This window comes from Notothenia rossii (genome assembly GCF_949606895.1).
Source record: "Notothenia rossii genome assembly, chromosome: 4".
In the NCBI taxonomy this organism is placed as follows: domain Eukaryota; kingdom Metazoa; phylum Chordata; class Actinopteri; order Perciformes; family Nototheniidae; genus Notothenia; species Notothenia rossii.
In genome coordinates, this window is record NC_136902.1 from 24,025,100 (window position 1) to 24,037,112 (window position 12,013).

Sequence of the window (12,013 nt, forward strand, 5' to 3'; positions counted from 1 at the left end):
CCAAGCCCACATCCAGCAGTGCCAGGTCTTGTGGAACCGTTCTGCCCTGTTGAGAGCCTCTGACCAGTATTCACTCACAACTTCTCCCCTTGAGACAAGGTATGGCTTTCTACTCCGGATCTGCCTTCAGAAACACATTCTCAGAAACTATCCAACAGATTCAATGGACCCTCTGTAGGAATGAGGGTCATAAGTCTTTCAACTGAAACTCGTACTATGGGGGGTGGGTCCACATCTTGAATATCATCATTCATTGTGCACGTGCATAAGAGCGTTAGTTCCCATCAGCAAAAACACGTCGGTTTGCTATCCTGGCTCCAAAATGGTGGAATGAGCTCCCCATTGACATCAGGACAGCAGATAGCCTACATATCTTCCGGGGGAGACTGAAAACTCATCTCTTTGGACACCAATTCGAGCGATATAATTACTAACAAAGAATTGCTAACAAAGCAGTTATATACTAATAAAGGACTGGCTTATCTAAAGCCAGTTGAGTAGCACTTGAAATATTTTGTCTCTATGAAACCTGATGTACTTATATGATTCTGTTTTCTTCAAGTTTGTATCTTCCTGGTCAAATGCACGTATTGTAAGTTGCTTTGGATAAAAGCATCAGCTAAATGCAATGTAATGTAATATAAACCCCTGTCAAAAAGTGCAAAAATTAACCTTTTTTTCCGTTTCGTATACGCATTGAGACAAACATTATCATGGTCAAGCTCATTGCAAATTCCTGTGAATACCGTATAATAAAAGTCAACTCGTGTTTAGCCAGTAAAAATATTTTAATGTGAAGCTGCAGCAGTAGGAAATGTTTCGCTTTGCATTAGCAGTTACTTTATACAGCCTTTTATCCAGGAATGTTGCTTCAGTTTATATCATTGCAAATATATAAAAAAAATGTAATAATTTCATCATTGCGTTATCTCATTCGTTGATAGATTATTTACCACAAATATTTATTTATATAAAAATCTACTTCATAACCACTTCAATTCATTATTAAATGCACCACCTGTGATCAAAATCAAACGCACCAGCCTGGCTAACATTCTAAATACTAAAATGGTGGATCCTCCAGCCGTGACCTGTGCGTTCAATGAGGAACTTTTATCTTTAGTGAGGTATGTGAAGACTTTCTGATCTTTTTTTTAAATATCCCTGAAATGCCTCATTCTTCTTTGGTTGTTTGATGGTTTGGAAAAGTGTGCAGTGTTGTCTTTGCTTTAATATGTGTGTTTGTGGACTGCAGCTACTGTATATTGTTTATATATGATCATGTTATCTGCTGGTAATGTTTGGTGATGGTAATTTTATAATTGTTATATTCGCTTATTGCAACCACTCTGGTGTTATGTTATGTGCAGAGGCTGGGAAGGGCTGTGAAATTGAAATGGAATTAAGTGTTAGCAGTCATTTTGCTCATGTTTCACTATTGTATAAATTGACATTTGTTGCCATTTATTTTTTAGCCAAATAATTACCTTTGAATTATACAGTAGTATATATTATTATAATCCCCATTTTGCATAAAAAACATAGGAAGAGCTTATAAAAGAGGTTCTGTTATAAATTAATCTACCCAACAGTATATACAAGTACATCTGAAACAAGTCGATTATTCATGAAAATAATCTGCAGATTAATCCATAATGTAAATAATCATTAGTTGCAGTCCTATAAATAGTTAAAAAGAATGTGATCTACCTCAACCAACTAAAACAGTAAAATACTGCTTTTAAATCAATGCATGAATAATAGTTATCTAATAATAAGATATAGTATAACAGTCGAGGATGGGGGCCTTGAATAATTATACTTTTAATAATTTCAGAACCTTTTCCTTAATATACTTAATATACTGTTCATTGTGATGTTGGAACGGGTCAAAAAGTGCAAAGAATTATTGCATTTTATAGCTTAATATGCACAGACAATTCAGATATATCAGGTCTTGATTACACAGGCATTCCTTATTATTACAACCAATTCATTGCTGGTTTAGTCTGTAGACAGTTTGAGAAAAACAGAGTAATGTCTATTACTCTTTAACATACAAGTAATCACCATTTCATGCAACAGCTAAAGGATATGTCTCCCTTTGTTGTGATTTGTTACATCGGAACAAAAGGTTTTTGGACTCCTTTGGGCTGGATTCAATAATGAACGGTTGAATATACTGTAAAGGACACTACAGCTTAAGCTAAAACAGTTTCTACACAGTACACCAGTGGTAGTAAGGTAAAGCACAGTGAATATGTCTGACAGTTCAGTTGTGAAGAGCACAAATCATATATTATTGTTGAAAGATGTGTTGAGAGCAAAGTATGCAAACTGTCAGGGTGTGAATGCTTTCCAGACTGGCTGCAGATAGTTCCATAAATCAAGCTCAGTAATATGCCCCGTAGCTGGGGCTGGTCAAAAGCGCTCCTCTTATTTCCGTTGCTGTGTTTCAATATTTCAAAGGATAAGAAATCACAACATCATGTATTGCCCCTACTTGTCCAACGACGTTCCATGTGGCACTATTGTCTACCAACATTGTTGTCGAGATGTCTTTGTTGTCCCCTTATAGGTTGATACAAGCTTATCTCATTCTGTTGAAAGAGAAAGAGTCAAGTGTAGTCCTCAACACTAACAGGTATGGAAACAAAGGTTTTGTCTTATCAAGCTTGACAGAAGCAAGGTCATTGGCTATTATATCAGAGTGAAAGCAATTATCCTTCTGCTCTCAGTAGGTAACAAAGGGGGAGGGGATCGTCTCGAGGGACCAGTATTGCATATGCTGAAGAGAACTTGAAACCACTTTAACCTGATGGAACTTGCTCCAAGAGTTGTGATTCTTAGGAATGAATGTCTGCATTGTTAAACTCTAAAGTGTTTTCCTTAAGTGTTAACCTGTGGAGGCAAGAGTGGCAAATGGAGAGTGAAGGGTGTGAAGATAAGGGAAGGGTCCATTCCTCCAAGAAGAAGAATGACGATGGAGAGGCCTCATGCTGTTATCCGGCACCAGGGACTCTGTGGAGACTCTTGACGGGCACTGTCTGCATGCGGCTTTGAAGAGAAAATGTCACATTGTTTATTAGCAGAAGCCCTTATTCTGGGTAATTCATTTATGTCTTTATTTATAATTAGCTTGATGTGATAAAATACCTACGGAGCACCCTAGGGGACTCGGAGAAGAAAAAATTAATTATTTGAAAAAATAAATAAATAAGATGTTTTGCGAGATCTCGCAAAACTTTTGCGAGATCTCGCAAAGGTTTTGCGATTGTCACCATAGATATATATAAACACTAGATGACTCGCCCGCGCTGCTGGCCAATGGAGGCCGACGTTGCCACTTGGCGGCCATCTTGCCACAGGCAGCTCGCTCATTCATAACATTATGTCTATGGTGCACTATTGAAATAACCGTAGATTGCTCAATTTTCAACCAATTTTCAACCAATTTTCAAACGGTTTGGTTTGTTATAAACATCAAATATGTAGTTATGATACTGCATACTTATAATTATAATCATGAACTTTTTTTTCAACATGTCTTGTCTCCTGTATCATAGTCATGCTAATAACGTTTATAATAAACCAAACCGTTTGTAAATCAGTCAAGATTTCAGCGAGTTAGAGTATTTTTCTGAAGATCACTCACCTTACAACAGCTGTAGCAGTAGTTGTTGACTGTGGCAAGATGGTCGCCTGTGAGCTACGCTGGCGACTCCCCCTTCAGCCATCTAGTGTTTATATATATATCTATGATTGTCACTACTTGATCTGCAGCTCTACCCGATCTGCAGTGTACATGTGCGAGATGGTCCTTCATATTGGAGAACTCCGGACGGCAACCCAAGAAGGACACTTGACACAGTGGCTTTTGGCAAAGCTGTACAATAAAACTCGAGAGAGATGAGTTATTGTTATTACAACGTGACTTCACTGTTATTTAATAACTCTTTTTATTGGGTTCTTTTATTTGGGGTTAAGTACATTGTCAGTATAAGTGAGAAATGAATTTAATTTCTGTTAAACAGCCATATGCCATAGATTTTTGCAAACATTCACAGTAAATATTTATTCAGTATGATAGCTGTCTAACAGAAGTTAAATTAATTTCTCACTTATTCTGACAATGTACTTTTTATTATTTTTCAGCTTTGCCAAAAGCCACTGTGTCAAGTGTCCTTCTTGGGTTGCCGTCCGGAGTTCTCCAATATGGCGGACCATCTCGCACATGCGCACTGCTGATCGGGCAGAGCTGCAGATCGGGTAGTGACAGTGATATCTCGCAAAAGTATTGCGAGATCTCGCAAAGGTTTTGCGAGATCTCGCAAAGGTTTTGCGAGATCTCGCAAAGGTTTTGCGATACCTCGCAAAACTTTTTTGTTTTGTTTTTTTGTTCAAATACATTTTTGTTCTTCTCCATGTCCCCTAGGGGGCTCCGTAGATACCTAATGAGATAGCCTACTAACCTTGGAAGGCAGAAATCTTGGCACTCAGGGTCTGCATCAAGCACAGCACAAATGCAGCGCTGAGTCTTTGCCCCCTCACGCTCAGTTGCTTGTCCAGTGACAGCCCGTCTGACTCGCTGAGATCCTCTGTAGCTCGACATTCCATAGGGCACAGTGCGTCTGACGAGGTAAAGAAGACCGAGGTATTTAAGTAACACGAAAAAAAACAGATGTTGAATATTGGTAGCTATTGGTTCCGCTGTATGTATTCCCTGTTTCTGTTTCCCTCTAGTTCCTCTACACAGGTGTGCTGTGTTGCTGCAACAAGGTTAAGACAAGGTGCACCTGGAGAAGGAAGAGGTTAAAAGCTGCAGTTCAGCAGCAGAAGAGTCTGTGTTCTATTTGGGTCAGTGCTGGAATTGTGTTAGTTCATTTTGAGTTAATGTGTGGTTGTTGCTGTTTGTTTAGTCGGGCATTTGATTAGTTTACCAGCTTGCAATTTCAGTTTTGAGCACCCTGACTAACATCTTGCCACTTTTTTTTGCCTCTTATTTTTGGTGGTAATCCTGAGTGGGGGTACGCTTCAGTGTATCGCTGTAGGCAATATCTATGGTCTTCGGTGAGTTCAGCGTTTAAAGTCGCTTCAAGCTCGACAAGCCACTAGCTAAGTTAAGCAAGCCATCTCCATCAGCAGCTCATGGTTGGGGTGCCTCTCACTACTGTTTTTTTTCCAGTTTTTGCACAGCAACTCATGCCTCTACTTTTTGTTTGGCCATTCTGTGAAGCTGTAATAAATGAGAGACTTCTCAAATGTGGACCCAACTTTAGTAGCCATCAAACAGGCATGTATACTCTTTTTTTTCCAACTATAGAGTGAGAGCTCTGACTGCCATGGAAGTTAAGATTTCAATTAAAAGCATGCAGATGATAGTACCCTCAGTAAAACATATCCTATGTTATACATACTGAGGGCCCAGCATTTAAAACCTCTAGAACTGATAGACTATTGATGAAACACTTTGCCTGTGAACATGTGTTTTTTGTCAAGTGACCATTGGGTAGTGGTGATGTAAAAGATGGCCAGAGAGTCGGTGAAAGTGCTTGAAAAACTTGAAAGATATCTTCTATAGATCAAATCAAATGTCAAAATGTCTGTTCCTTCCCCCCAAATCTAGGATGCCACTGTGAATGATTGGTGTCAAGTTGGCATAATTTCGTTCTTTTTTCCACTCATCTATTTTTTAACAATCTGTAATAGATTGAGTAACAAAAAATATGCTTTACGATCTATAAGGTTTTAAGGGATAAAGAGGAAGAAGAATGTGTTGTATAATAAACCAATCAAAGCATCAGAATAGCAGGGGTAGATAAATGTATTTTCCTTGTACATTTGCCAGATTTTCCGACTGCGGCCTCTATATGATTGAATACCTGCTGCTACCGCTGTGTGAGCCCAATCACGCAGCCTGTCTATTTATGACTGTATACCTGACTGACCTCAGGGTAAAAGGCTTTACAGCTAGAAACGGCACTAGTGTTTCAATATTGTGTCTCAACGTGTCACAATAGGGTCTGGAAATACTGATATCAGCTTTGGCTATTATCTGAAGTGGAAGAAGGACTTCTTAATGGAAACCTGCCTATAAAACAATATGGAAAGCAGAGTAAAAGCATGTTAATTATAATTGCATTGTGGAGAAGAGGTCACAAGACAAGAAGGAGCCATACAGTATACATACACACACACTGACGCTTGCAAGCTATAAGCTTGTGAGCCAATAATAAATAGCTCCTCCGGAGAATTAGAGCTTTACGGGAGGTAGGTAATACCCTTCCTTTTTCTACTTTTAATGCAGTGACTTTATGAAACATTAGCTCAAAGGAACGTTTTTTAGCAGGTTAATCTTCTATCACGGAGGCAGAGCACCCCACAATGTGAGCACACATGTGAAAACAGACCTACCGCTTTATACAATAATGTCAGTCTTAAAACTATTTCAATTTGTTTTAACTTGCTAAGAAGCGATTTTGATGTGTTGCCGACAGCAAAGTTGGCACACGACGAAAGAGAATGAAAGAATTCTTTCCTACTGTCTTGCCAGAGATTGTAATATGTGGTAAGAAGGTGGCAAAACAAAGTCCTCTAAAGAAAAAGGTGTTGGAAATTAAATTGTAAGGTTTTGCTACTAATCTGCGGTAGGCAGGCCACATGTTGAAAACACCCTGTAAGCACATGTGTGGTAAGAAAGTCTTCTGACTGTTACTATGCCAACTGGTAATGTAATATTTCATGGTTCCGCTTCACCCGCAGAGTCAACATAACTCACGGTGGGCAGTTGGCATGCCTCTGGCCTGGACAGACTCTTGGTGAGCAGAACCAATTAACATTGTAGTTATTGCCTGTACAGCACTTTGGTCAACTGAAGGTTGTTTTAAATGTGCTATATAAATAAATAAAGATTGAGATTGTGTTGGTTCTCCCAGGTTCAATCCACCGAATTGTGTTCCTTCCTCAGTGTTTGTCCATACTGTATACACGAAAGAATACGGTGTCTGTGCCACAGGCCAAATATGCCTCTCTCTAATAAAAGGTTAATTGATCTACAATTTAAACAAGTTTTCTTCTTTAATGATTTCATTTGGTTTTGTTTAAAAGCTTACTCAAGGCACAAACAACTACCGTGGCAGAAAACTACTACTAAACAAATTCAGCTCTATTGAGTGATTACTTCAACAGCTCTATTCAGTTTGCACAACAGATTTCTCTGATCTCTGTCCACTAAGCCTCACAACCTCCACACGGCAGATTGACAGTATTTCAACTGCTCAGCTCATGGCAGGGGAGTTAAACAGTAGCTACATCTGTTACCACCTCTGCACAGATATCCTGATGAATTTGTCATCAGATGAATACAACTTCACCAGTGATTTTTCATAATGTTTGCCTCAAACTTGAGATCACTTAAACTCATATAGAAATCGACTGTTATTTCTGAATGCATGGATTCCGGATCTCCTGTATCATGGATTTTTGTTTTATTTTGCCTTGTCTAGTTTTGCAGGGACGCAACACGTTGATATTTTAGTCAACTTCATATCTTAATTCTTATTATTGTCATTAGTAGAATACATTTGTTTTAATTGAGCCTGAAACACAGCAGCATTCACATGAACAATCCATTATTAAATTAGCCATGGGTTATTGCTCATCTGTTGGGCTACTGAAAGGAGCAAAAGGTGAACAGGAGTAGCCGGAGACAAGAACAGTAACAATAATAACCTCCACCTCACTGACTTTAAACTTTGACCTTGGGCCAATTTGTTTCTGCTGGGCTTGCCATCACTTGAACCATGACTGCGCCTGAAGCCCAAGGGAAGCGTTTACCGGGCGTGACTTGCTACAAGCAGACTTCACAAAACCGCCACATGTCAATCCGTTTTATATAACCAATTACCGATCTTAACCCCCCCTCCCCCCAAATGTATTGTGCAAGCCCGGAGATACTTGCACAATAGCGCGTCTGGGTGGATCATGCAGAATTAAAGGTCTTTTTCAGCACTTCACAAAGCATGTCTTACTGGGGAGTGTTTATCCAGATTATATCCAAGTGGCAGTAGTAGACGCACTCTTTATCCTTGTAAGAATAGCAGGTACAGCGTTTAGGTCTCGACTTTGCCTCCGCTGCTTCAGACAGCGGTGAACCTGAAGACCTCCCGGAGCCAAACGCACTGCTGGAGGCTGGCAGAGACCCGGGGATGACCTCGGATGTGAGGGAGGCGTGGGATGACAACACAGCTTGTATAGAGCAAGAAACGAGAAAAAAAGTTAGAAATAAGCTATATAGAGGTAATAATTAAGAATCTTTTTAGGAATGAATGATTGAAATACAATCAAAGTGTTTTGAGTTTAACGACTCCAAACCTACCTTGGAGGAGAATTAACACCAGCATGTTGAAAAGCATGATTTCTGTGAGGATGGTTGTCCTTGCCATGTCAGATATTCCCAAATTGAATCATAGCCCGGTGAGGATGCAGCGCACTTGTCAAATGATTCTCCTAGCAGCACCGAGTGAAAATCCATTAACTTCAGTGTACATGTCCATGTTCAACTCATCTTATACGGTCCAGATGTAAACAAAAATGCGAGGATGCTGGTCGCGCGGTTCCTCTCATATTTATAGATTCGCGTCGTAAATCATACCTGTAGCATACACTTTGAAGAGAGAGGAAACTGCGTTAATTCCAAACAAATTGCTCTGCAGTCACACAGCAAAAGGTTGCTTTGAAGTGGGGACCTGTGGAGCAAAGAGAGCACCGGTTCTCTTCTCAGTCACTTCGGATTCTAAAAGCCCAAAATCAAAGGTAAAGGGCTTTGGGGAGTTTTGGGTACACGCCCACGCTTGCCATAGGCCCAACACCCTCTCTGTCAAACGCAGCAACATAACCGTGTGTGTGCACTGAAATGAACTACTCCACTGAAGTTCCTGCACAACATGTAAAATATAATCATTGTATTTAAAGATGATAAAAGAGATTGTAGATAACCCAAGTTGTGTTATTTGAGACTGAAGGGGATGTTGCATTGTTTTTGTTGCTTTCGTTGCAGTTTTATATCTTATAATGTAATTTAGGTGAACTTCCTGTTTCGTTTGTATGCTTTTATTTTTAAGGCGAGTTAACAAGGCTGACAGGAAGTGGTTGTAGCTTTTGAAAACAACGTAACGCAGAAAGTAATATCTTCTATGTAACGGCGGAGAAAGAGAAGAACGACTGTATATTTAAATGTTAGCACCCCCCGAAGAGGCTCAAGCTCTTACGTTGGGTCTGGAGTTTGAATAAATTCTGGTTCATCAGTAAAGCCTACGACCATTATTCGGAGGGAAATGCTACAGTAAGAGCTTCACCTTCACCAGCTACAAGCAGGGGCGCGTAAGGGGGTGAAAAGTTAGGACGATTCTAAGGGCCCGTGACTGACAGGGGCCCAAAAATGTTTAAGTAACCTTTCATCAATCATCAATAATTAACATTAATATAACGTTAAATTGATAATGTACTCACTAAACTTACGATTTATTTCACTTTTTTTCTTCCAAAAGTTAATTATCCAAAGCCTGTGTACACCCCCCTCTATTTACATGTAATGGTTTGGTCCTGCCTCCAAACGCTGTGCGGCACCCGGCACCGCACTTTCTGGCAGAGAGTGAGTGCAGGTGAGCAACTATGCTAGTACTTAAGTTATGTGCGTACGATGTCTCAACGACTAACAAAGTCAGGCTTTCAAAAAAGAAAAGAAAGGAGAGAAAGACAAGAGAGAGGGACTAAAGGGTGACAGTATGTCACCCAGTTTTTCAAAAGAAAAGGTGGGTGTGGTCCATGACTGGTGGAAATTAGTCTGTTAGCTAAGCTTAGTCCATTGTAAATAATAATTGTAATGTTTTGCTGACATTAAGTACTGTTAATATCTTCACAGAAAATGCTGAGGTTTTTCATTTCACTCCTCTTTTAGCTGCCATTTAATAAATGCAGTTACATTTTTAGCAGCTATTCATATAAATCAGTTGTCCCTCCCCTGGTGCCAGGACCAACAGGTCCATCTTTAGGCTCAGCAGCCCTGTCCCCCCATAATGCTTTGCAGTCTTGCCATGATGTCCATTGAAAGCCAGTTGGCTAGAAAGCTGGACTTCAAGGACTTGATCAGTGACTTTGCCTGTAAGAAGGCTAGGCGCTGGGCTCTTGGTGAGTAAGGCTGAGCCAGGGCTCGTAATAACTGTTAAAGTGCAAGGCTATGGTAACGATATTGGATCACTACACAGAAGATGCATGATGACAAAAAGACTGAGAACAGGTAACAGGCTCTGATTTAGCACCACCATCAGGCCTTTTCACTTTCATTTCCGTTTTGTTGTCCGTTTACACTTTAATACCCGCTTATTTTGTAGTTGGTATGTATATTTAATTAAAAAATCTGCTGCTTATGTTATTTTTTTTGTTATAGCATTTTATAAATGATAATATTGGTGTTAATATTCACTTTATTTTTTATTTAAGAGGTCATGTATATTTAAGTTATATTTATTTTTGATTTATGAATGTTCCATTCAAAAATGTTATTAAAAAGGCATGTACACCATAATAGATGACTATTGAGGTCTATTGTCAGGAATGTTAGTGTTATATCAAATTGTGAATTCTACTGCAGCAGAATGTTGCAGCAGTATGTTCCATGTCTGCACAGTGTTATATGTTCACCGCTCAGTGTCAGTAAATATTGTGCGGTTAGTATTGGACTACAAGATAGATGTAAGCCTGTACAGGTAGACTTATTTAAAGCATAAATGAGTGGGTTGGGTTCTGGAGGTGTGGTTACAGCAATTGTGCTTGGTTGGCGTGGCCTGGTGGTGGGGCCCAATGTGATATATTTTCATGGGGCCCAAAATCCCTGGTGGCGCCCCTGGCTACAAGCTACACCACGCTGCCTGTGGATTGAAGGAATGGCACGGCACACAGATCAGCGAGCTGCAGCATCTAGCATGAAAAGTAAGAGCTTCACCTTCAGCGGCTACAAGCTACACCACGCTGCCTGTGGATTGAAGGAACGGCACGGCACACAGATCAGCGAGCTGCAGCATCTAGCGTGAACTAAGAAGGTAAAGAATACGGCTAAGCTCAAAATGGATGACATAAAGGAACAGATAATTAAGCTACAAATGGAAATAAAGGAAAAGATAGGTTTATTACATCAGGAAGATTGTGAAGGCATTTCAAGGCAGGAATTAAAGGAGGAAATTGAATATAAAGAAAAACAACTAGCTGAGCTTCAACTCAAAATGGAGGAAACTGATGGGTTAGCATTACCACGTCGTTCAGAACGCCCCACTGTGCAGACAGAGAAAATGCTTGCCTACCAACAGGAGGACATTTGTAAAAAGGAAAAAAGACTGCTTAGCCTGTATGATCAGTGGAAATACCAAGTCAGAAAAGCCAAAGAAATATTAAAGACTTACATATCAAAACGAGAATTGGCTGAAATGGCAGACGCAATTGAAGATGGAATGATTGGTGTGATGAGAGCTTACAGCGAAATAAGAGACCGAACCACACCATCCACTGAACTAAGACGCAGGATTGACGCATGTGAGGCTGTAACGAAAGACATTATGAAAATTATCAACGGCCGCTTAACGGAAATAGATGGCGATTTTGATGCAGAGCGTGAAAGGCACTGTCTTCGCCAGCTATCAGCCCATGACTACACATACTCCATTTATGGCACTGCCTCTCATTCAAGTGCCAGTCACCATTCTGAAATCTCGGTCCTAACTGCAAAAAGAGCTGATGCAGCCGCAGAGCTTGCTGCAAAGGAGGCTCAATATAAAGTAATGGAAAAAGAAAGAAAGCAAAAGGATGAAATAAGAATGATGGAGGAGAAACTACACATGCAGAAGTCTAAATTAGAGAGTCTACAAGCAGAAAGGGAAATGGAGGCTGCTCGTGCCAGGCTGGAGATCTACGACAGAGAAATCAGACAGGAAACTGATAGACAGTCTACACAGCAGAACAT

General features: G+C 40.0%; 1 protein-coding gene across 1 annotated transcript; it reads right to left on the reverse strand.

Annotated features, from left to right (window-relative positions):
- Positions 1–769: 769 nt before the first annotated feature.
- Positions 770–8,786, reverse strand: edn3b (endothelin 3b). Its single transcript, XM_079673967.1, has 4 exons — positions 8,378–8,786; positions 8,031–8,247; positions 4,473–4,631; positions 770–3,057 (listed from the first exon to the last, which is right to left on the reverse strand). Exons 1-4 carry the CDS (start codon positions 8,442–8,444, stop codon positions 3,003–3,005), a joined length of 498 nt encoding a protein of 165 aa, XP_079530093.1. The 5' UTR covers positions 8,445–8,786; the 3' UTR covers positions 770–3,002.
- Positions 8,787–12,013: the final 3,227 nt, after the last annotated feature.